Raw genomic sequence first — 22,409 nt, 5'->3', positions numbered from 1 at the left:
AATAAAAAACAAAACAAACCCCACGATGGTTTGTCTTTACGAAGCTGTAGAACACCTTAAAGTTTAAATACTATCTCCTAAATATTAACTCCAATAAGAGAAAAGAAAAAAAATTTCAAAAAAGTAATTTTGTTCCTGGTCAAACACTTATAACAGGATTTTCAAAATTGTTTTACATAAATAAACATCTCTTTGTTTTCCAAGTAAATCCCATGAATAACATAAATATAATTCCTTAGCAAAACCATATAAAAAGGGTGAGTACGAGCCCTCAAAATATCTATGGTCTATTTTTCAAAACGAACAGAATACAAGAATCTGATATAATGTGAATCATAACATCCTGTCATAGTCAGGATGAAAGCTTTCTAGAAAGCCACCAAGTTGCTGCCTGCTGTTCTGTTTAGATCTCTGGTTTGAATAACAAGGCTAGATTGCAGTGCATCTGCATTTGTTGGTAAAGTGCCCTTAAGACTGTAGCAGACATTATCCTGAGGTATTTTTTTGAAGATTAGCAGAGTTTTTCCAATTGTTTGTTTTATTATTCTTTCCAGTTCTACAAACAACATTTGAGAGGATCCATCATTTTAGACTGAATATAATGGATTTTTGACATTTCTATGACACATTCAGTAGAAAATGACATACATCCAGTAGAAAAACTAATAAAGATTTGTCACAGTAATGTGTGTCTTCTGTTCAAAATTCCAGTCACAAATAAGAGTAAATTTAAAAAAGGAAATATTACCTAAAAATATTTTAAAATTCTAAAGCAAATGATTTATCCACACAGAGAACTAAAATAACAAAAAAAATTTGCCAGTTAATAAGTCACTGCCATGAGAATATGATAATAGCAGGAACCTCACTAGTAATTTCATGCTCACAGAGTAGCACTTCTTTCTATTGAAACCTGTGGTGTGCCTTGCCTTGAGCTTGCAAACTTGCCAAAAAAAAAACAAAAAACCCAAAAAAACCCCGCCCCCCCCAAAAAAAGAAACCCAAAAAACATATGTAGGAAATAAAAAGATTAAAAGTCCCTAAATAATGCATCCTATGGATATAATTTTAACTCAAGACAGTGTAATTTTGGAAAGCATCAAAATGACTGATACACCTCATATGTCATGAAGTAATGGCTGAACTCCAACACCTGATAAGTTCAGCAAGAAGTTTATGTTATCAAGGAATGAAATGGTATCTAATTTATACAAGAAGGACAATATATGAATACTAGCATACAGTTCATGCAACTTAGTTCCTTACAGATGGAGGGTTCTAGAGAAAGCTTATTTCAGATTGCAATTTAAATTTCCAAAGATATTTCAGGCAGAAATCTGAACTTCACATTTGTTATGGTGGTAAGTGATGAGAATGAAAACAGTCAGGTACCAAAGAGTATCCTTTTTTCCAGTTTTGCTTTTGCTATCCCTATAGTGACTACTGATAGGGTTTTTTTATTTTTTAAGTACAAGAAATCTGAAGGATAAGGTATGATCAAAACCTATTTTGAAATACTCAGAAGTATTCTGTAGATTTTATTCATACTCAATGTGCTGTTCTTTTCAAAGAATGTTCGGGGTTGGAAAGGAACTCAAAAGACCATTGAGTGCAAGCTCCCTGCCAGAGCAGCATCACCCAGTGTAGGTCACACAGGAACACATCCAGATGAGTTTTGATTCTAATTTCTCTGATTATGTAAGGAGAAACATACTTTTTACCAAGTTTTTCTTCAATCCTAACTTTCCAGTCCTCAATTCTTTCACGAACAAGTGCTTTCAAGGGAGCAATATACACTGCCTGTAAAACAAAAGTCACAGAACTAGAAGTTAAACAAGAAACCTTTATTAAAGTCTAGCTTTAAGTAAGTAAAAAATTACTTAATACTTGTGAAATTTGAACACATACTTGTTATCTGTAAAGTAATTAAGACCTGAATAGCTTACTTTACCTACAATAGCATTATATTTAAAGAACAGATTTAACACTTGAAAATACTGCTGTTTCTTGAGCCATTAATAAGCAAATAAATTAAAAAAGAAAAGAAAGGATCATTTATTGAAATATAAGTTTTTGTCATATCATTTAAGATCAAAACCCACTTACGTAAATAATACCAATTTTCCCAGGACTACAGAATCTGCAGACAGACATTCTAGAGCATAAATAATCAGAATTTTCAGCATGGAAAATCTTACCGGATTTCTAGTTATGTCTTTAAATTATCAAAACATTATCAATTAAAAAGATGATTGATTTAGTCAAAATGGCACCATATTTTCCTCAAAGAAGTCTCTTGTGCAGTGGGGAATACTCTGACATGTAGTAATTATATTTATTAACAGATTTATGGTTAGATATTGTGACTCTTTTAACATGAAGAAACTGCAACATGACAAATCTGCACACATACTAAAAAAAAGCCTTTTTTGGCTTTAATAGAACCTAAAAATATATTCCTTTGAGAACAGACTATTTTTAAAATTTAATAGCTAAGCTGAAAATGCATGAGACTCTTGTTTACATCACTTAGACTAACAAATTACATGAAGACACTGAAATTTCAAAGACGAAGAAGGGATTTATGAACATGATTTCTGTTAATTTCAAAGGCTATTCTGTCATTAAATCCCACAGCCAGATACAAATATGTCCTCTGAAGAATTTAAAGGTAAAATGTTAATAACTAGGACAAGTTCAGATGCAGGTATATATTCACTTTGAAAACAAACCTCTAAAAGCTGAATTGCTCAGCTTTTAGACAATTTAAGAAATAAAACACAAGGGCAAGTGGGATGAAAAAATGGGTTTGTTTTGATTAATTGCAACCTATTTGTTTCAATAAAAGAGACACTGTGCTAGTTGTATGCACATGGAAGGAAATTAATAGTAATAAAACTACTGCTAGCAGAAATGCAGGTAAGTATAGAAAAGGAAATCCAGCATACCTGTGTCATGTTTTTACATTTAACTCTAGTTGTACACTGACTAATATATAAAGTTGAAATAAAAACCATAACTTACACAGTGTGGTACCATTTGGTATCCAGAGAGGTATAAATTGAAGAAAGCAAAATTCAGTTTACCACAGTCTGTTTCTAGGCTTTTGCATTGCTGAAAACATGCCTACATGAAATTATTTCAGAGTAAACCTGTTTTACAAACCTTTGATGTGGGATACTTGTTAAAAACTCTAAATATGGCTAATTCAGCTGCAACAGTTTTTCCAGAACCTGTAGGTGCTCCCAGAAGAACATTACAATCTGTATGATAAAGTGTATGAAATATCTGGGTCTGGATAGGGTTGAAATGTGTGAATTTGTAAAGGGCTTCGTATTCCCGACGTCCCAAGGCTGTGATAGGCAAAGGCTGAAGATCTAGGAGCTCTGAAACCAGAAAACAAACGTATGTGCATGACAAGGTGCCATTTCTTAACATAGTTGATGAAGAAGAAAAAGGAATTAACCAGTACTTTAGCGGAAAACAACTCACATTGGAAATTATTTTACTTAATATGTCATATGACACAGAGTCCACATTCGAGCTGTAGTTAACGCTGATGAGGGATAATGAAACGTTGATTTTATAGCTCCAAAATATTTCTGCAAGTACTGATGTTAGCATTCTGATAGCTGTGAACTAGCTATTTGCATAAATAATCTCTTTTCTTAAAGCTGTTTCCTTTTTATCCAGCTGTAGTGAATTCTAAACTCACTGTATTAGATTATGTCTAGCTTCTTATGCTTACAGAATGTGCAGTTGGAGGACAGCACAGTCTTTATAATTCAGATTCAAGGGAAAAGATCTATTTAAGGAGGAAGGACTTTTTTTTGTTTGTAAGTTGATGGAATAATACAGATCAGATGAGTACAACTAAATTTTGCTTCTAATCCTTTAAACATGTAATTAAAGACATAATCTTAATAAATAAGCAAACAGCGTTCCAATATATGATTCTCAATGTATCTTGAAAGCATCTGCTATCCAAACAATTAGAGATCATGGAATTTTGGAGATGATATATATAAACAGATTGGATTTGGAATCCTACCAAATTAAGGAGACTGAAGTGATTCTGCTATACAGATGCTTTCTTTGAAGTTTGTTGGGTTCTTTTTTTTTTTTTTTTTTTTTTTTTTTGTGGCTAGAGGTCTTAGTCTCTTCTCAGGGTGCTTCACATTAAGGTATGGTATGGGAATCATAAAATCTACTGAGGCAATGATGTCTAATATTCTTCACATGCTTTTCACTGATACCTTATGGCTGTTTTACCATTCCCATTGAAACTGTGATTTCTTGGGCTCTGCTGAGGAAAAAGAAGGTTTTTGCCTAGCAGTGCCTCTACGTACTTCATTGTTGAGTGGGAACCAGATGGGAATTGAAATCAATTACCATAAATCCTAGAGGCTCCATAACTGGTGATGTGTAAATATCTGTCTGTTTCTTCTGAATAGTAGTCAGTGATCAGTCAATTAGATAAAAAGGTTACACATGCTTTTCCAGACAGCGTAGGTACAGTATAACAATAGCTAAACACTTCACAAACACATGTGAATTTATGCATGCCAAAAGACAACACCGTATGAAAACTGAGAATTTCTGAAGACACTCACTTCACAGACTGTTGGATGAGCCAAATGTAATTACAGTGGAAAGGTTTTACAATGACATCAGGCACAGTGAATGTATAACGCAATTTATGCATCCAGAAAAAAGAAGCAAAACACAAACATATGCTTCTGTGCCAAGTGTTAAAAAGGAGAGGATGGGGAAAGCTATGACTTGATCAGCAATGTTGAGTTGAAATGCAATGTTCAGTACTGTAACAGTGACTGCTATGATTAATTTATTTCAGTAAAAATAGTAAAATGTTTCATCTTTTCAAAATGTTAACTGTTTGCTTCTTCTTCGCTGAATGCCATTTATAATACCACCATCCACTGTAAGATTATTTTTAACCAGTCCTTAAGAAATGTAATGCTTACAATCACTAAAAGAAGACATGCTGTAAGACAGAGATTAGCTTGGTTTTTACATGGCATATTTAGTTTTCCTATGGTTTAGAGAGAACCAGGAGAAACTAACATGCTACGTTGAGATGAAAGGAGCTGCTTGTTTTTCAGGAATTCAAAACTGCTGAGAGCTTTAAAGTTAGTGAAGAAATAGTCTCAATAATTCAAATATATCACAATGTAGAATTCCATATACTTTTCTATGATGAAGCAGGAGTTAGAGATTTATTGCACTCTCCTGAGGAAAATCAATCCGAGCAAGATGAATTTAAACAAAATCACCAAATTTGATGTTACCTGTGTGGGGTGGATGTCTTTCTGGAAGAATCAAATGTTGAAAATTTATGATACATACAGCCTCTGCTCCTAGCCATCTGTCGGACACAGCTCGAATGTAATATTGAGAAGGAAGAGGTTCAAAAATTGGGATTGTGAACACCAGCAGCTGAGGTTCTTTAGTAACGACCTAATGCAAACGTGTAGAGAATGGTTACTGAACAGACAAAATATTAACTTGAAAAATCACAGTTTGCCTCACTTCCATAAGAATTAGCAACACAAAGCAATAAAATGTATATGCAACTCCATGTGCAAAATGTTAATAAATTTATAAAATATATTGTTATTGGGAATGGATTACATTTCCATGGACTTCAGAGGTTAAAATAATGTTGGTTCTTTATCTTTTTCTTTAACAGACAAAACAATTTCAGTCTTTATTTATTCTCTTGGAAATAACTGTCCCACCAAAAGAGGAGAAAAAGGGACATCTGAGATTAGAAACATTTATGTGGAAGTTCAAGTTTATCATGTACATCTGAAATTGGGAGCTGTGCTACTGATTTGAAAAGCTGCTTAGGTCAAAATTCTGTTTGACCTTATAGATCTGTTATGAGATTCAAAAAAAAATCCATTACCTGCTTTTTTTGAATGATGAAGTACTCTGAATGATAAATGTGATCATTAGTAGGGTCTTCTACCCAAATCCACCAGGGTTCCCCAACAGTGCCATGTACCTTTAAGATTAGAAAAGACAGATTTGTTATAGTTATTATGAGGTTCCCTGGATTTGCTGAGTATTTTGGATATTTTTCAAAATGATGCAAGTTTACAAAAAAATACAGAAATCATAGGTAAGAGCAATACATTTCTATTTGTATCAGTCTGCTTAAAGATTATGTTTCAAGAAGAGGTTGCTTAAAGTACATATAATATAAATGGACAAGATATAAATGCCACTGAAGCTCGTGCCTCAGATGTTTATAAATAGACTGGATCCCCAGGCTTTCCTCTAGGTTCCTAAAAAAGGACTTGTCTTTTTTCCTACTTGTACTTCTGTCTTTGGATCATATATAAAGGTTTGTCTTTTGCCACCTACTGCTCATTTTTTCAGAGAAAAATATTCTCTCAGGGAAAACTAGGCACAGAATTATGACATTCCTCTTCTCCTTTCTCTCTTCCCTTCTCCTCTAGAAAAATACAGTAAGTGGATTCTGAAGGCTATAGACCTAACCATTGGTCTGTACAGGTGAAGTGACAACATAAATAGAGTTGTCTCTTGATGATTCCCATGTTGTCTGGAAACACTTTATTCCATTCCACATTTTTGTTTGTTTTGTTGTGCACCCTATTTTGCAATACCACACAGAAGTCCTAGCTAGGTGGGATGCTGTTAAGAATTGTTGTTTCTTTCTCAGAATAAATGCCTTGTGCTGATGTGCAAGTGTTTTACTATGGAAAGAGGAAAAATGCAGAGTCAAGGAGTATGGAAGACATATTATTAAATCAATAATATTCTGGTTTCTTATGTTTTTGACAAGGTAAAAAACCTGTATAAAGATGAAAAAGAAGTTGGAATTATTTCTAAACTGTAGTTAATAGGACAAAACACAAACTGCATGGTTGCTTCTAATGGAAATTTTAACTCTACAGGAATCTGTTATTGATTTATGCAGCACATATTATTTTCAGCAAAATTCATTATTGTGTATGTGTTGGAAAACAGTCTGTACTGGCTTTTGGAGACAAAAATAGGTACACTAAGAATAGAACTAAGGTGCTTTTATTGCCTTTTAACACAGTGCAACAATTGAGAAGTAGACGGAGAGCAAAGACACTAATTTATTTCCATTATGTTTGAATCTCACTAACAGCTTCACTGAGAACTGAAGCAATGAAACTGAAAGGACACAGCTGACTGCAGCTGGCATTTTGAAAAAATTCGAGTGGAACTATTTAGGGGAAGTTAAGAGAGGAAAGAAGACTTAAGGAAAGCTCAGAAGTTCAGATCTCAGAAGTTTTATTATCAGCTATCACAGTATCTTAGGTTTTGAGAGTCCTGTGACAAAGCTGCATGGGGAAAGGTGGGCAATGTGGGAGCAGGAAATCCAATATGCTATCCAGTAATGATTCCCAAGAACTCTGGGGAGCTCTTAAGAACTGGCACATACCTGTATTTTGGGCAAACATTGCCCTAAAACTGATGTCTGATAAATGACTTGGCTAATTAAAACTAGTTGCAGGATTCTGTATTTCTGCTGGGCTCTTCCTGGCTGCATTAAGGCTTACTTGCTGTGTCTGGGTGTGATTATAATCCTTTGGCTCTAACAATATAATAATTTTCCACTGAGGTACGGCTCACACGCTTTTACTGAACTTAAGGTCTCTCAGCACTGAAAACCAAAGCCATTAAAAATCAAGATGATGTCACATCTCACTTCTTGTAAAGGCAAGTGCAAAATCTGCAATGAGACCGTTCTAGATTTAAGTACCCAGATAAAGGAGCAATCTTAAAACCATGAAATATTAGCCAAGAGAGGTATTTCAGTTGTGTATTTAAATTTTTAACATTTTGGTTTTATTTGACTACTTTGAGTGGAATTCTTTGAATGGAATTTTCTGGCACCTAGTTTTTGTACCAGTTACAACTATATGTGCTTCATTGTCTTCTGAATTGCTTGGTAAAATACTGTGTGATAATGAAGAAGCAGTTTCAGAGCATCAGTGGTTGAATTTGAAAGACTTACTAATTTTTTAGAGACTATGAAAATTTAACAAAAAAAAAACCAACCTGAAAAGTTTTCCATGATTCAGTGAGTACCAATAAAAAGAGCTTTAGAAATTAACTGATCATCTTTCCAAAGCAGCCAAAGAATACTGTCAGGGGTCATAGCAGAATAGATTTTTGCTGAAAGTTTTGTTTTTTTAGAAGTTCAGGTGCAAAATAAGACACTATAATTCTGTGTGGAGCCTTTTTCAATTTATAAAAGTGTAGAAGAACCTAGATTTTGTAGAAAAATTAAAAAACAGATGCTTTGTGTTAAGATACAGTTTAATATGAAGAAAGGGCATGGGGTTCTTTCATCTTTAACAGATCACAGGTAAGGTCAATGAAAGACTGAATAATGTCTTTTACTTTTTAGCAGTACTAAAAAGTAATGCTTGTTTACCTTCTGAAATACTGCACATAAATAAGGCAGCAAAAAAATAAGTCCCGTTATAATTCATGTTAGGATCCATTCAAATATTTCTGTAATAAATCCAGGTAGGAAACAAAACCTAACTTTCTAACTTTCTCCTGTTCATAAGTTAACTCGGTGAAACTTTCAGAAGAAAAGAAAAAGCCTTTAGTCAGGGAAAATAAACTCTAAAAATATCTTAATTTTAGTGGAATAAACCCCTTAATTTAGTTGTGATTATGGTAAATTTATAAACTAATGGATTATTTATTATTATTTAAAAATAAAAAAACAGGTACTTAATATGTAGTTTTGAGAAGAATTTATCTTAACAGTAAATCTACTAAGTGCAGGAAAATATGCTTGCCCATTGTGGTATCTTTACCTTGTTTCTATAGAGTTTCAGAAGTACCAGCAACAATACAATGCCCCCATGTGGACATTTGTATTTCATTTAGATTTATCTGAAATGTATTTCTAATGAACAGACTCTGAATCAAAGGGTGTGGGTATATCTAAACGTGCAACTGGTATAACGCATTTCATATAAGTTTGCACCATAAAACATCAATGAATATAATTCCAAACATATCTCAGTTTTTATGTTCAGAAAAGTCCCAACAGGAAAAAAAGGCACTGACGCTGTGAATGTACATTTGTAAAGCCATAAAGAGCAACAGAACTTGGCACACACAAACTGTATTTCAAGGCTTTATTTTCTGCATTTGACATTCATTTATAGTTTAGAGAGCCATCCGTGTCTCCTTTTTTCTTGCTTCTCCTTTTTGGGCATATAACTCAAGTCTGTGTGTGACTTCTATTAATATTCAGTATAAGCACTTGCTTCAACATGCTATGAACATTGCAATCCTGCACCAATTAAAAGATATAAAAAGATAATCTTTTGGTGTCGCCTTCTGCAAAATTCTTAGAAGTCATTCCATTCCTATTATCAAATTTGCTTTTTAGATAAAATAAATACTTTTTTTTTTTTTTCTTATCCAAACAGCTATGGATTCGCTGTCATTCTCTCCTTTACTGAGGCTAAATTTAAGTTTCCATCCTTCCTCCACCTGCTTTTTTTTTTTTTTTACCTGATCATTCCACGTGAAGTCAGGAGCGATGTTCAGTCGAACTCGGAGCACTGTGCGGGTAATTGGCTGAATTGTTGCTTCCATTATGATGGAGGGGATTTGATGGACACACTGCTTTACCTTTAACCCAATCTTCACATGATGCAGCATATGACCTGCCACGAAAACATCAGGGGTAACAAATTTGCATTTCCAGGAAAAATAATACAAGTCCGACTTTCAAATAGGCTTTTCAAGAGAAGTGCTATTGCTTGCTTGTTTTGTTCTTAGGTGCCTAAAGGTCTGACTCTCTTGACCTGGCATGTCTGAATATTTTGTAATACTTAACTTGAATTAGCAGCTTAGAGCCTAGAAAAATCAGTATTAACCCCCTCTGTTGGTTATGACTAAGGGGTTAAAGTAACTATAAAGTACTCACACTGAAAACATATTATGTCAAGCTAGTTCCCTTTCCTTTACTGACTTTTTGACCAGGCTCTTACCAAGCCATATAGCTCTTTTTTAAAAGCATGAATACCGACCTTTTACTTAATGAAGGGCACATATTTGAACTACAGTTCCTGTGTAGTGATTCATAGCAGACAGAATGCTTTTTAAAAAACTGAATAAAGGTAGTTAATAGCTTTAAAAGGCACACAACCAGTCAGCATCTAACAGCAGCTCTGATCTTTCAGAATACAACTGCGTGTAACTGAGACAAAAGAAAAATTAAATATTGCAATGTTTTTTTACTTCCTACCACAGTCATGGTAACTAAGGCAATGATGATTAGAATATTTTTTCCCCTTTTTGAATTTTACAGCTGAAATCCCTGTTACCTTGCTTTTAATTTTAAATATAAACCAAATGATGGAGCAGTGATTTCTACTTTTCTTGAAAAACATTGCAACTTCCAGCTTAGTTAGGGAAAGGAGGTTAATTTATCACACTTTTGCTGAAATTGCTTATTTAATTATGTGGAGTTTATTTTAAATTTTAATTGTAATGGTCACACATACTCATTTTAGAAGCTACATTACAAATAGCTACTGTTACTCATTATGTGCTCACTTTCCCATTAAAAAAAAAAAAAAAGGAAATGATGGGCAAAGTGAAAAGGTGATACCAACATTTCCTTGGTATTGTACAAAATTTAGGAACATAACATCTTGCAATGTTAATTTTTAAATATTGATCCTGACTTCCCCTCTTTATTTTACGAACTAGCAGATTTTGCCCTACACAGGTATTCAACTATGCCCTGAATTAATAAATGGTCATCTTGCAGAAGAAGCAAATCCCTAATGCAAAAGTTTTAAGACATATTTAATCAGTTTAATTTGCAGTTGGTAAAATGAGTGTACCTCCAGCAAGTGGACTATTAAAACCAAATTGATACAACTTGGCAATATATGCATTATTCCAGAATTCATGCACAGCTAGTAGCTTTTTAAATTTATGATAAAACTTCAGAGATCATGTTAAATAAAGGTAGGTGGCAAATATTAAAAGATTTGACTCAATAAGCTTACGTGGGCAAGTACACTTTTTCATTCCAAAAGTATTTTTTTGTATCATAATGTACGAGGTCAACTTTTTGTGTTTGTACAGGACAGCACTGAGGTTTTGCACACTTACCTGCTAGGGGAAAATAACTCTCCCCTCCTAACTTCTGTAAAATATTATAAAACTCCTCCACCCTCCTACAATTGGGTTGGGTTTTTTTGTTAAACAGTCCCATTATGAGAAACTATCAATGGCATTTAAAATATATAAAAAACTTCTGAACAAAAGCTGACTATTAGAGAAAATAGGTATGTTTAGCAAAAAAAGAGTAAATTCTGCTTATTCCACAGTATTTGTCATCTGTATCCTAAAAAAACCAGGACTTTATCTCAGATAACTCCTGAAATTTCCTGGCTTTCTGGAAACTCCATGGTTACTTTGCAAAAACAAAGCACACAGATTGGTGAAGAGTCTTTTGTGGCACACTGTGCACGCAACATGCTCCTCATTCACTTGGAGAGCTGGCACCCATCTGAGGCTTTTATATCTCATATATCTCTCATGGACTCCAGCTCTTGTCTTTTTTCTATTCCATCTACAATAACATTTAAAAAGGAAGAAGTAGCAAGGATGAAACTAGTCCTATGGAGTCAGAGAACAAAGCAGAACCTGGAAGCTGTGCCTTTTCTCATTTCAACATGGCTTTGAATTCAAATTAAAACAAGGGGGCTGCCAGGCAAGGGCTTCCCTCACCCACTCCTGGTGTCAGAAGCAAGGCTGGATAGGAAGTGTGCCAAGTAACACTTAGTAGATTCCCTCAGGGACCAGTGCTGGATCCAGTCCTGTTCAACATCTTTATCAATGACTTTGATGATGGGACAGAGTGTCTTCTCAGCAAATTTGCTGATGACACAAAGCTGGGAGGAGTGGCTGACACCCCAGGAGGCTGTGCTGCCATTCAGAGGAACCTAGACAGACTGGAGAGTTGTGCAGGGAAAAATTTAATTAATTTCAACAAGTGCAATTGTAGAGTCTTTCATCCAGGAAAGAACAACCCCAAGCACCAGTACAGGCTGGGGACTGAGTTGCTGGAGAAGAGTGAAGGGGAAAGGGTCCTGGGGGTGCTGGTGAATGGAAGGATGACCATGAGCCAGCAATGTCTCCTTGTGGCCAAGAAAGCCAATGGCATCCTGGGGTGCATTAGAAGGGGGGTGATTAGTAGGTCAAAGGAGGTTCTCCTCCCACTCTGCTCTGCCCTGGTGAGGCCACATCTGGAATATTGTGTTCAGTTCTGTACCCTTCAGTTCCAGAAGGACAGGGAACTGCTTGAAAGAGTCCAGCACAGAGCAAACAAGATGATGAAGGGAGTGGAACATCTCCCTTATGAGGAAAGAGTTTAGGAGCTCGGGCTCCTCAGCTTGGAGGAGAATGAGGGTCAACCTCATTAATATTTATAAATACATAAAGGGAGAGAGCCAGGAGGATGGTGCCAAGCTCTTCTCTGTTATACCCAATGACAGGACAAGAGGCAATAGATATCAGCTTGAGCATAGGATATTCCATATAAACAAAAGGAGAATTTTTTCACTGTGAGGGTGACAGATCACTGGAAGAGGCTTCCAGGCAGGTTGTGGAGATGTTCAAAGCCCACCTGGACCTGCTCCTAAGTGACCCCTGCTCTGCCAAGGGGGATGAACTTGATGATCTTTCAAGGTCCCTTCCAACCTCTAACTTTCTGTTATTTCTGTGATATGCAAAGTAACTGCACTTCACAGAGACGCACAGGTCAACTTGCTCTGATATTTTATCTAGTTTCAAACTATTTCTTCAATGGCAGAAAGAAAAAATAAAAGAAAGCATTAATACAGTTAATGGAAACGAATATTAAGTATTATATAAAAGACTGAACAAATACACCACAAATTAAAAGATCTGAATAAAAAAAGTGCTATAACACTTCCAAACAGAAAAGCATGATTGTACTAGCATCTTAAATAAAGTGCTATATAGTTAATACATTTAAAATTACTATGTATTATAATGCACAGTTAAAGTAAGCCTCTAAAGTTTTCGCACAGTCCTTTGGCTTAGTTTATTAAATAAAAACACAGCCTCTAATTCTGAAAACTTTGACATCCTTACTCAACTTCTCCCAACATAAATCAGGTATGTAACAAATCTTCCTAAGTTAGGAATGCAGTTCTCTTGTCAAATGAGAAAGATATCAAGTCAGAGGTCATAAAACACTTCTAAAAAGCAGTGACTATGAATTGTACATTTATTGTAAAACTATTTTTTTTAAATGGCAGTTTGTTTCTTATCAGCTTGGCAACAACAGGTGCAAGGAAGCCTAGACAAGAAAAAGTATACTCAGACAGGAAAAAGAAATACATTACAAGCAAATATTTTTTTCAGCTTCAATCTGCTGGTGGACAGTATATGCACAGCAGTTTATACAGACATACTAGAAATTATGTATATCAGTAAGCTTGTGGATTTTCTCATTATCAAGGTGTCAAATCCTTAAAAAAATTCCATTAAGGTTTTGTTGCAATGACACCAGTGACAATGAATTCTCCCTGTTCAATGAAAATTAATGCAGTGTTTCAGAAGCAGGCCATTAACTGATAGTATACCAAGATATAATAATCTGTTTTTATTCTTTTTCACGTTGACAGTGTTTCAAGAAAAAAAGAAAGGCTGTATTTTGCCAACTGGCAAAAATAAACAGATGCCTTTTATAGTAGTGTAGTACGTAAAGCGAGTGAGAAGGGAAGCACGGGTCAACATAAATATGTATATATGCACATGTATTTAAATAAATATGAATATACACCTCCATTCCACACATGTTCTGGGGTTGGCAGGAGATGGGCTAGCCTTACCCTCAAAGGTGTGTCATGGTACAAGCTGAGAAGACAGAATAAACTCTGGATATGTGTCTATGTGGTTTGTGGAGCAGAGTGGGCATGGTAATGAGAGGCTCAGATTTAGTTTTAACTTGAACATTAATAGTTAAGCAGATCAGCACTGCTGCTATCTCACCTATTTCATCTTTTCTCATGTCCTTCATCTTGTCTACAGTGAGATTCTTCTCTTCCAACTTTGAGAGGACTGAAGGTGGCAACACTGAGAACTGTCTCAAAGGGCTAACCCAGCCCCAGAGCCGCTTGTCAATAACTTTGCTGAGATTCAGGAGCCGATATGTCATTGCAGGCCAACGTTTCCTTAGGGCAATCTCAAAAAGAGCTCGAACAATACGAGCTGCATTCTGAAAAGTGAAAAAAAAAAGGAAAAAAATGTTGTAATTCTCTCAAGTATTCTTTGTAAAAATGAAAAGGACCCCATAGACTCATCTTCGACAAACCATTACAGACTTCTTTTCAAACTTATTTCAAACATTCTGGAAAACTATTTTTTTCCATCACTGGCTAGTGGCAGAACTACCTCATAATTGCCTACAGAAATCATGAAAATAAACATGTGCAACTAATTAAAGTTGTAGTGGCAGGTCTGCCGTAGAATTTTGATCATGGTTATGGTAATGTTAGGGAGCTCTACATTTATTGCATCTCAGTCACTTCTGAAACAAACTCACTCAGCATGCTTAATATCTTCTTTGTTCTCCCCTCATATGATACACACCTGTAAACTCAGTGTATATGAAAATTTAAGTTTTAGTTTTTCACCTCAGTTGTGCTTCCATAATAGCATCCCATTTCATAATCAGTTGCACAACACTGGCACAGGATTTTAACAGTAGTGACTGCTTTTTTAAAACATTTTATTATCTTCTGAGACTATGGTGTTACTAGTCTATATAAATCTGCCTTGGACTTGGAAAACTAATTATTAACATAAGTTTGAATTGGGTCAGTCTTATCCTGAAAATGTAGGTTAAAATATTCTTGCATTAAACTTATCAAGTTGTATCATGAGGTTGTGGTGGTTTTAGTGGGGTGATTCAGTCTGAGGTGTTTTTGGCCCACCAGTACTATGCCTGAATTAGCAATTCTGATCTTGAGTCATTGAATAGAATATAATAATTTTTTTCTGGCTCTACAATGCCAGCAGGAATAAAAAATAGAAAATTATTTGGTTGTGATAGGAAGCATATACTACACTAAAGAAGTATATTTATTTTACTAAAATGTATGATTTTCCTATTGGTCACTACCTAATTAAAAAAGTTCACAATTTATGAAGATCTGAGGAGATGATTATTTTGTCTCACTAAAAATGCTGTAACTGAGACAGATTAGTAAGAACAATTGCCTTGAAAGCAAAAATTAAAAGAATCATACTAAAAACATCATGCTGTGCAAGTACCACAATTTTTATGATGTACATAAAAATTTCAGAATTTTTTCCTTTATACCCCTAAGTGCTATGAAATGAAGAAGGTATTGTTGGTATGAAAAACTTGCTGAAGAAAGTGCATATTTTTTTAATATTTAACTCTCATCTTTAGCACCAATGAAGTACAATTTTACAATCAATCCTTTCCTTAAAAGTTTTGCAAGAATGAGGCAAAAATGATACACTGCAACATGTTGCTCACTATTTAAAAGAAAAAACAAAAGGAATGAAAAGAGTGACATAGAACTGGGTAAGTAAAACTTTACAATCTATTTTATACATTTGTTATTGCTGTACATTTGGGATTGTCTATGAGCATTTTCTCACTTTGGGTTCTTCAGGATCCAGAATTCTAAACTTTGAAGCATCTCCCCTTTCTTTCTAAGATGGGCTATTGTTGTGTAAGCAAGTGGTTCTCTTACTATCCTGTGCAATAACTAAACATGTTGTACAGCTATCAACCATTCAGATGCCTAATTAAGCTAATAAACATATATACTGCTGTGTAAATTTGCATGATTATGTCTAGCAATAAAATTGCAATAGCACATCTTTCTTGTGTAAACCAAGGCATGTGAATAAAACACAAATTATGTTTTCCCAAACGAAGGACAAAAGGACACAAGCCATAAAAATAGAATGCAACAGTTTTTCAGATTTAGAAGAAAACACAGTAACTTAAGAATAAGATTCTTGTGCAAAGTTATAACTACTAAATACAGTATGACTACATGGGTAATACGAACAAAAAGGACATTCATAAGCAACCAAAAAGTATTACTCTCCCATGGCAGGCTTCTGCAAATCTTTTCTACTTAAATATTGTACCACACATATGCACACATATAAGGCTCTGCTTTTCAAATAAACTTGCATAAAAACGTATAAAAAAGTTGCAGATCAAGGCCTGCCTCCAAAAATATAAACATCTGGAAGAATGAAAACATCAGAACAGAGCAACAGATAATGTAAAAATTACTATTTTTACCTGTGCAACATACGCAGAATCTGAAATAAGGGAGAAGCTGTCCATCTCCCCTCTGCTAATGTATGTTTGAAGGAGGATATTAATTTTTCCATAATTGTTTTCCACACCTCCTGGAGCAGGAAGTTCACAGAAATCATTCAGTAAGGTATCCAGCTCTTCTATTTCTTCTTCTCTTACCTAAAACAAAATTACACATTATGAAGAGGCTGGAACAATTTGATAAAAATATTTACACTGAAATAAAATTTTCGTTATAACTGTTATTTTTAAATGGAGTCTCCAATTTTAAGGGGTAGGAAAAAAAAAAGAAGAAAAAAGTAGCAACTCACATCTCCCATAATGCAGCTAATAGACTATAATTGAAACTATCTTAATAGTGACACAATTACGTTTTATTATTCATCACCATCTATTAAGGTTGCCATTGACATACAAAAATTTGATATGCCACAAAAATTGAATCTTCTGACCCTGCCATCCTTCATCTGATGAGATTTCATTTTTTATTTGACCAGAGTAAAACCTCTGTCCACCTGGATTAGGGCAATCTTGAATTAACATTAAATGTACTCATTATAGTTACATAGTTTGCATGTGGCATAATACATTTTTAACTCAAAACTGTGAAGTACTATGATTCATGATATTAAAATTGTCACTGTTAATAAGATTAAGTCTTAATATGAGTAAAGAAATATTCATATCTATGGTTTGAATAATGCATGACTTTTCACATTCTAACTGATGACCCTTACATGGCAAAACCAGCATAAATCTACATATTCTTTGATTTACTGATAGTCTGTTAGTGTAAAACTTATTTAAAGAGGGTAAATGTTTAGTCCCTGCAGGGAACTATCTGAAAGTAATTTTCATTTGGACCTGACTACCTGACATACTAGAGACCCTAAAACAACTGAGTTAAAATCCCCAGCCACCCAGCCCCTGGTCCTTCAGGAAAGAAAAAGATGAAGAATACAACCACAACAGATGACTCCAGTGTCATCCAGGGAATATTATGCTCTTCTGACATCAGCGTTTTTGATATTTTTTCTACTCTTTCATGACACATTACAGGTCAATCCAGATGTGTACTTCAGCTGCTTGTGACTTTTTATGGAGTCATGATTCACATTTACAAAGTCACAATTTGTATCACACAGAGGGGTAAATCCTGAATTACTCTTGTGAAAATCAGTTACTAATTTTAAAATTCAGAGATGCACAACAAAAAAATCCCCCAGAAATGGAAATAATGGTATACTGATGCCATACCATTCAAAGCTGAGCAAGCAAACTCAAAAGAGTATGCTTTGGTCAAGAAACACTATTACTAATGTTATTACAAATATAGAAGCATATCACATCATATTTTCCATATGCTTCCTCTTTAAAAATTCAATTAATCTAAATTTAGAAGTAGCAAAGCAATATCACTGCAATAAAAAAACCCTTCTAGCCTGGAAAATGATGAATATATCACTGTGAAACCCCATTGCTTATTATCTTCTATAATATAAGAGATTACAGCAAAATAGAATTTCTCCATTAGATAAAGAGATGGTAATACTCAGACAATGTGTGCAAATATGTAAATATGTAGATGGTGAGGGATTCACATTGCCAGCTCTCAGAGCCAGGTGAATGAGAGCCAACTCTGATGTGAGAGTTGTACAACTGTGGTAAAATGGCAAAGAGCCCAAGCTAATAAACCCTGTGGAGTCTGGCTCACACCTCTATGAGATGGAAGCAGAGGCAAATCAATTCATGCCAACTTGCAATGTACTGTCTGGTGCTCTGCCCACACAGGAGGCAGAAAGCGAGGCTGGAATTGAACTGAGTACAAAAGCACAGAAATCTTGTAGCCTGCACAACAAATTCTGCTACAGCAAATTTCTGCGTTTCAAATTGGAAAATAATGCACCAGAACTTATCATTCTGCTGATCTAATTTCATTCCCTGAATGAAGCCCATCACAGACTTAGCTTGAGTAAGTCCTGCCTCATTTCTGATAAAGCAAATTGTTCAGGGAGACAACTAATAATGGTTTAAGCTTCAAACAGAAAAACTATCTCATCCCTAGGTATTCATCAGTCCAATGGACACTCATCTTCATCTGTTAATAATTGAGGAGCTGAAAAGTTCTTAAAAGCATTTAAAAGGAATTCTCAAAGATCCATAGCTAGTTATTAAATGTGCTTTAGTTAAAGCTCAACTACATATAAATTTGAGTGAAAGCATACATGGTTTTTGGCAGTTATGCCTACTTGAAACCATTTTATAATGGTGTTTAATATTTAAGAAAACTTGGGTCTGTAGACACTATTTATGGAGTGAGTACTATGGAAGTGTCTAGTTTTAAGACATATTCTTTACATGAAAGGATAGAACTTTACCTTTATCTGTTCAAATTCTTCAGCTTTTGATACTATAGCAAGAATATCGCCGTCTGTTTTATGAGCATCAAACAACTCATTGAAAGTCTACAAAAATGAAATAAATTAACAATGGAAATAAAAATATACATATCACACGAAAGAAAGAAACATTACACAAGATTTGAAAAGATATATGAGGTTAAGTTAAAGTGTAACTAAGTTATTGAAAGACTCGAATGACATACTTTAAAGAGAAACAATTTCCAGAATGACTTCTTAGTACATTCAGAAAAACTGTAGCTTAGAACTTAGGCACGTGAAAATCAAGAGCCATGGAGCTTAAAAACAAAGTATAGGACATACTTGAGCAAACAAATCTGTGAGACTAATTATACATAGCGACAGTAAGTAGTTAAAAATTATTAATGCAGAGTTTTTAGCTTTTAGTCAAGAGAGTTATTTCCTAAAAATAAAGGTTTTAAGATGAATGTGCACCTCAAATGAAACTTCCAATCCTACAATTTTGTACAAATGCATTTCCCTTACGTACTTACACAATACATACACATACAATCTGATTACAATGCCAGAAGTTGTTTAAGGTTAGCAACCTGATAGGATTTTTATACAGAAAAACTTTCTATTTGAGCACACTATCAGGTACCAATGGTTGAACATTCTGTTGAGAAGAAAACATTTCTTATAATTCACCTGGAAGAAGGCAGAGGCTATAGATATTTCAAATCTCACTTTATACAAAGTCTAATGTTTGGTATTGCTTTATATTTGGTTTCTTTCTTTATCCTTTTTCCTCTCTGCCCATTTCATTAAATATGATTTGAAAATATACCGAACAAATCAGCTACATATTCCATATTATCTTACAACTACTGTAATAACTTAGATCTATTCTTGGTATAGCTTCAAAAAGAAGGAAAAAACCACCAGAAATAGGACATCATATTTTACCTCTATAGTATTGTATTTAATATAGTAGTGGCTGGCAGTTCTGCCTAAATCTGTTGAAGAAAAAAAGCCAGTTCGTTCTTCAAAGCGAATCATGCGCGCTTTGTCCAGTTTTCTGCCAACTTCAATTACCAACTGTTGTCTGTGCTTTTCTAGACTTGGATCCATCTAGACACAAAACACCCACATTTATTTGTATAAAAGAAAAAATGAAATGTTAAATATATCATTTTATTGAGATAACCCAGTCACACAAAGACAGAAATCAAACAAAAGTGAGGTACCATTATTAAGACAAAATTTTCCTGAGATCTCACTGATAGGAGTTACATTGGCACTAATGACTAAAACCTGTCTGGACAGGACAAAATAGGCAGAATAATATTTCTTTCACAGGGCTTCAAGACTATAAATAAAATGCAGACTAATATTAATTCTGAGAAAGTAGCATGATTCTGAAACAAATTTACATTGAAATTTTTGAATGAAGTTTTAATCATAACATATTCTTCATGAATATGATATGCCAATCTTTTGCCTTACATATAAAAAAGCTAAAGCTCTAACAGCAGACATTTTTTTACGAATACAAAGGTTTTAACTTTAAAGGAAAGGTCACCAACTTGAAAAGGCCATGAAACAATATTCCAGTGTAGAGAATCCATTGCTACCACCTTTCTTGTTGAACTTGCGTAATTAGGAATCCCACAGAGTAAAAGATATAGCCTATAACAGCTTTATACCATGCTCTTTAAAACAAATCTTGGCATGTCCACAGCAAGAAACTGAGCAGCTCTGAAGTATACATACAGAAATTTAAGAATGCATGAAAAAATTCATTATTGTTATCAATATTTTTTCTCAAATAAGTGTTGGGCACAAGCTACTCTAATTTTTTCAAATGTTGTAAACCTAAACATAGAGTTTATGGGAATAAAAAGCTTTGGTCAACTGTGGGAACACTGAAGAGTGGAACCAAAAGGCAGAGAAAACATACTAAGTGGTTACCTTAATAATAACCACCCAGCTTTCCTTTTGAACCCTAAAAGGATGAGAAAGTACCTGTAATTCATATCACAGGCTTTACTAGTATAACACTAATATTTGCTCCACTTTTTCCTTCCACTCTTTTATTTCTTCATGCTGCTCATCATAAATATTGGTCCTTTTCCCCACTCAGTGAAAGTCACTTATGGGCACTTCTGGTAAACAACTTGAAGAGTCACAAATAAAAGCAGTGGGCCCGGAGTAACCTAACTCCTGGGCACAGCCCAGAAACAGAATCACAGAATTGTCTGGGTTGGAAGGGACTTCTGAGATCATCATGTCCAACCCTTGATCCACTACCGCTGCAGTTACCAGACCATGGCACTGAGTGCCACATCCAGTCTCTTTTTAAATATCTCCAGGGACGGAGAATCCACCACTTCCCTGGGCAGCCCATTCCAATGCTTGATCACCCTCTCAGTAAAGAAATTCTTTCTAATGTCCAACCTAAACCTCCCCTGGCACAATTTGAGACCGTGCCCTCTTGTCTTGCTGATAGCTGCCTGGGAAAAGAGACCAACCCCCACCTGGCTACACCCTCCTTTCAGGGAGTTGTAGAGAGTGATGAGGTCTCCCCTGAGCCTCCTCTTCTCCAGGCTGAACACCCCCAGCTCCCTCAGCCCTTCCTCACAGGACTTGTGCTGGATCCCTTCACAGCCTCCTTGCCCTCCTTTGGACCTGCTCCAGCACCTCAATCTCCTTCCTGAACTGAGGGGCCCAGAACTGGACACAGGACTCAAGGTGTTGCCTCACTGCAGTGAAATGAGGCAATCAGGTGTTGCTAATTACGAGGTGGGAGGTGTGAGCTTGTGTTAAGCCCACCTGTGCCCAATTAGGGCTTACCCCAGCTGTGCATGAGCAGGATTGGGTGACCAATAAAAGGTGAGCTTCCGAATGCATGCTCGGCTTACGCTTGAACTCACAACTTCGGCAGTGCTTGGCTTTGTACTGCTTGTATAAGCACTGCGCGCTAGCCTGATTGCATCACTGGAGCTCACCCCTCGTAATTAGCAACATCTAATTGCCTCATTTCAACACCTCACCAGCACTGAGTACAGGGGCAGAATCCCTTCCCTGGACCTGTTGGCCACACTGTTCCTGATACAGGCCAGGATGCCATTGGCCTTCTTGGCCACCTGGGCACACTGCTGGCTCATGTTCAGCTTCCTGTCAATCCAGACTCCCAGGTCCCTTTACTGCCTGGCTGCTCTCAGCCACTCTGTGCCCAGCCTGGAGCTCCCCAACTCCAGCTCCCTGGAGTTGTTGTGGCCAAAGTGCAGGACCTGGCACTTGGCCATGTTGAACCTCATCCCATTGGAATCAACCCAGGTCCCTCTGCAGAGCCCTCCTGCCTTCCAGCTGATCCACACTCGCCCCCAAGTTAGTGTCATCTGTGAATTTGCTAATGGTGGACTCAATCCCCTCATCTGAATCATCAATAAAGATATTAAACAGAACTGGGCCCAACACTGTTCCCTGGGGGACACCACTGGTGAGTGGCCACCAACTGGATGCAGCCCCGTTCAGCACCACCCTCTGGGCCCGGCCCTCCAGCCAGTTCCTAACCCAGCGCATGTGGGGAACAGAAATATCATGGAAGCAACACGTGGGGTGCAGAATGT

At 35.7% G+C, this 22,409-nt stretch overlaps 1 protein-coding gene across 1 annotated transcript in view; it reads right to left on the bottom strand.

Moving 5' to 3' along the window:
• ASCC3 (activating signal cointegrator 1 complex subunit 3) overlaps positions 1–22,409 on the bottom strand; it is a 249,995-nt gene that overhangs the window by 68,387 nt on the left and 159,199 nt on the right. The window contains exons 18-26 of the mRNA XM_071741267.1: positions 19,744–19,908; positions 18,793–18,879; positions 16,397–16,573; positions 14,095–14,320; positions 9,565–9,719; positions 5,930–6,028; positions 5,310–5,478; positions 3,166–3,386; positions 1,715–1,800 (exon numbers count right to left, since the gene is read on the bottom strand). Coding sequence (XP_071597368.1) covers positions 1,715–1,800; positions 3,166–3,386; positions 5,310–5,478; positions 5,930–6,028; positions 9,565–9,719; positions 14,095–14,320; positions 16,397–16,573; positions 18,793–18,879; positions 19,744–19,908 — 1,385 coding nt within the window. The remainder of the gene's footprint in view (positions 1–1,714; positions 1,801–3,165; positions 3,387–5,309; positions 5,479–5,929; positions 6,029–9,564; positions 9,720–14,094; positions 14,321–16,396; positions 16,574–18,792; positions 18,880–19,743; positions 19,909–22,409) is intronic.

This window comes from Heliangelus exortis, chromosome 3 (assembly GCF_036169615.1).
Source record: "Heliangelus exortis chromosome 3, bHelExo1.hap1, whole genome shotgun sequence".
Lineage (NCBI taxonomy): Eukaryota > Metazoa > Chordata > Aves > Apodiformes > Trochilidae > Heliangelus > Heliangelus exortis.
The sequence above is the reverse complement of the archived record's forward strand: the minus strand, read 5'-3'. Positions and strand labels throughout refer to the sequence as shown.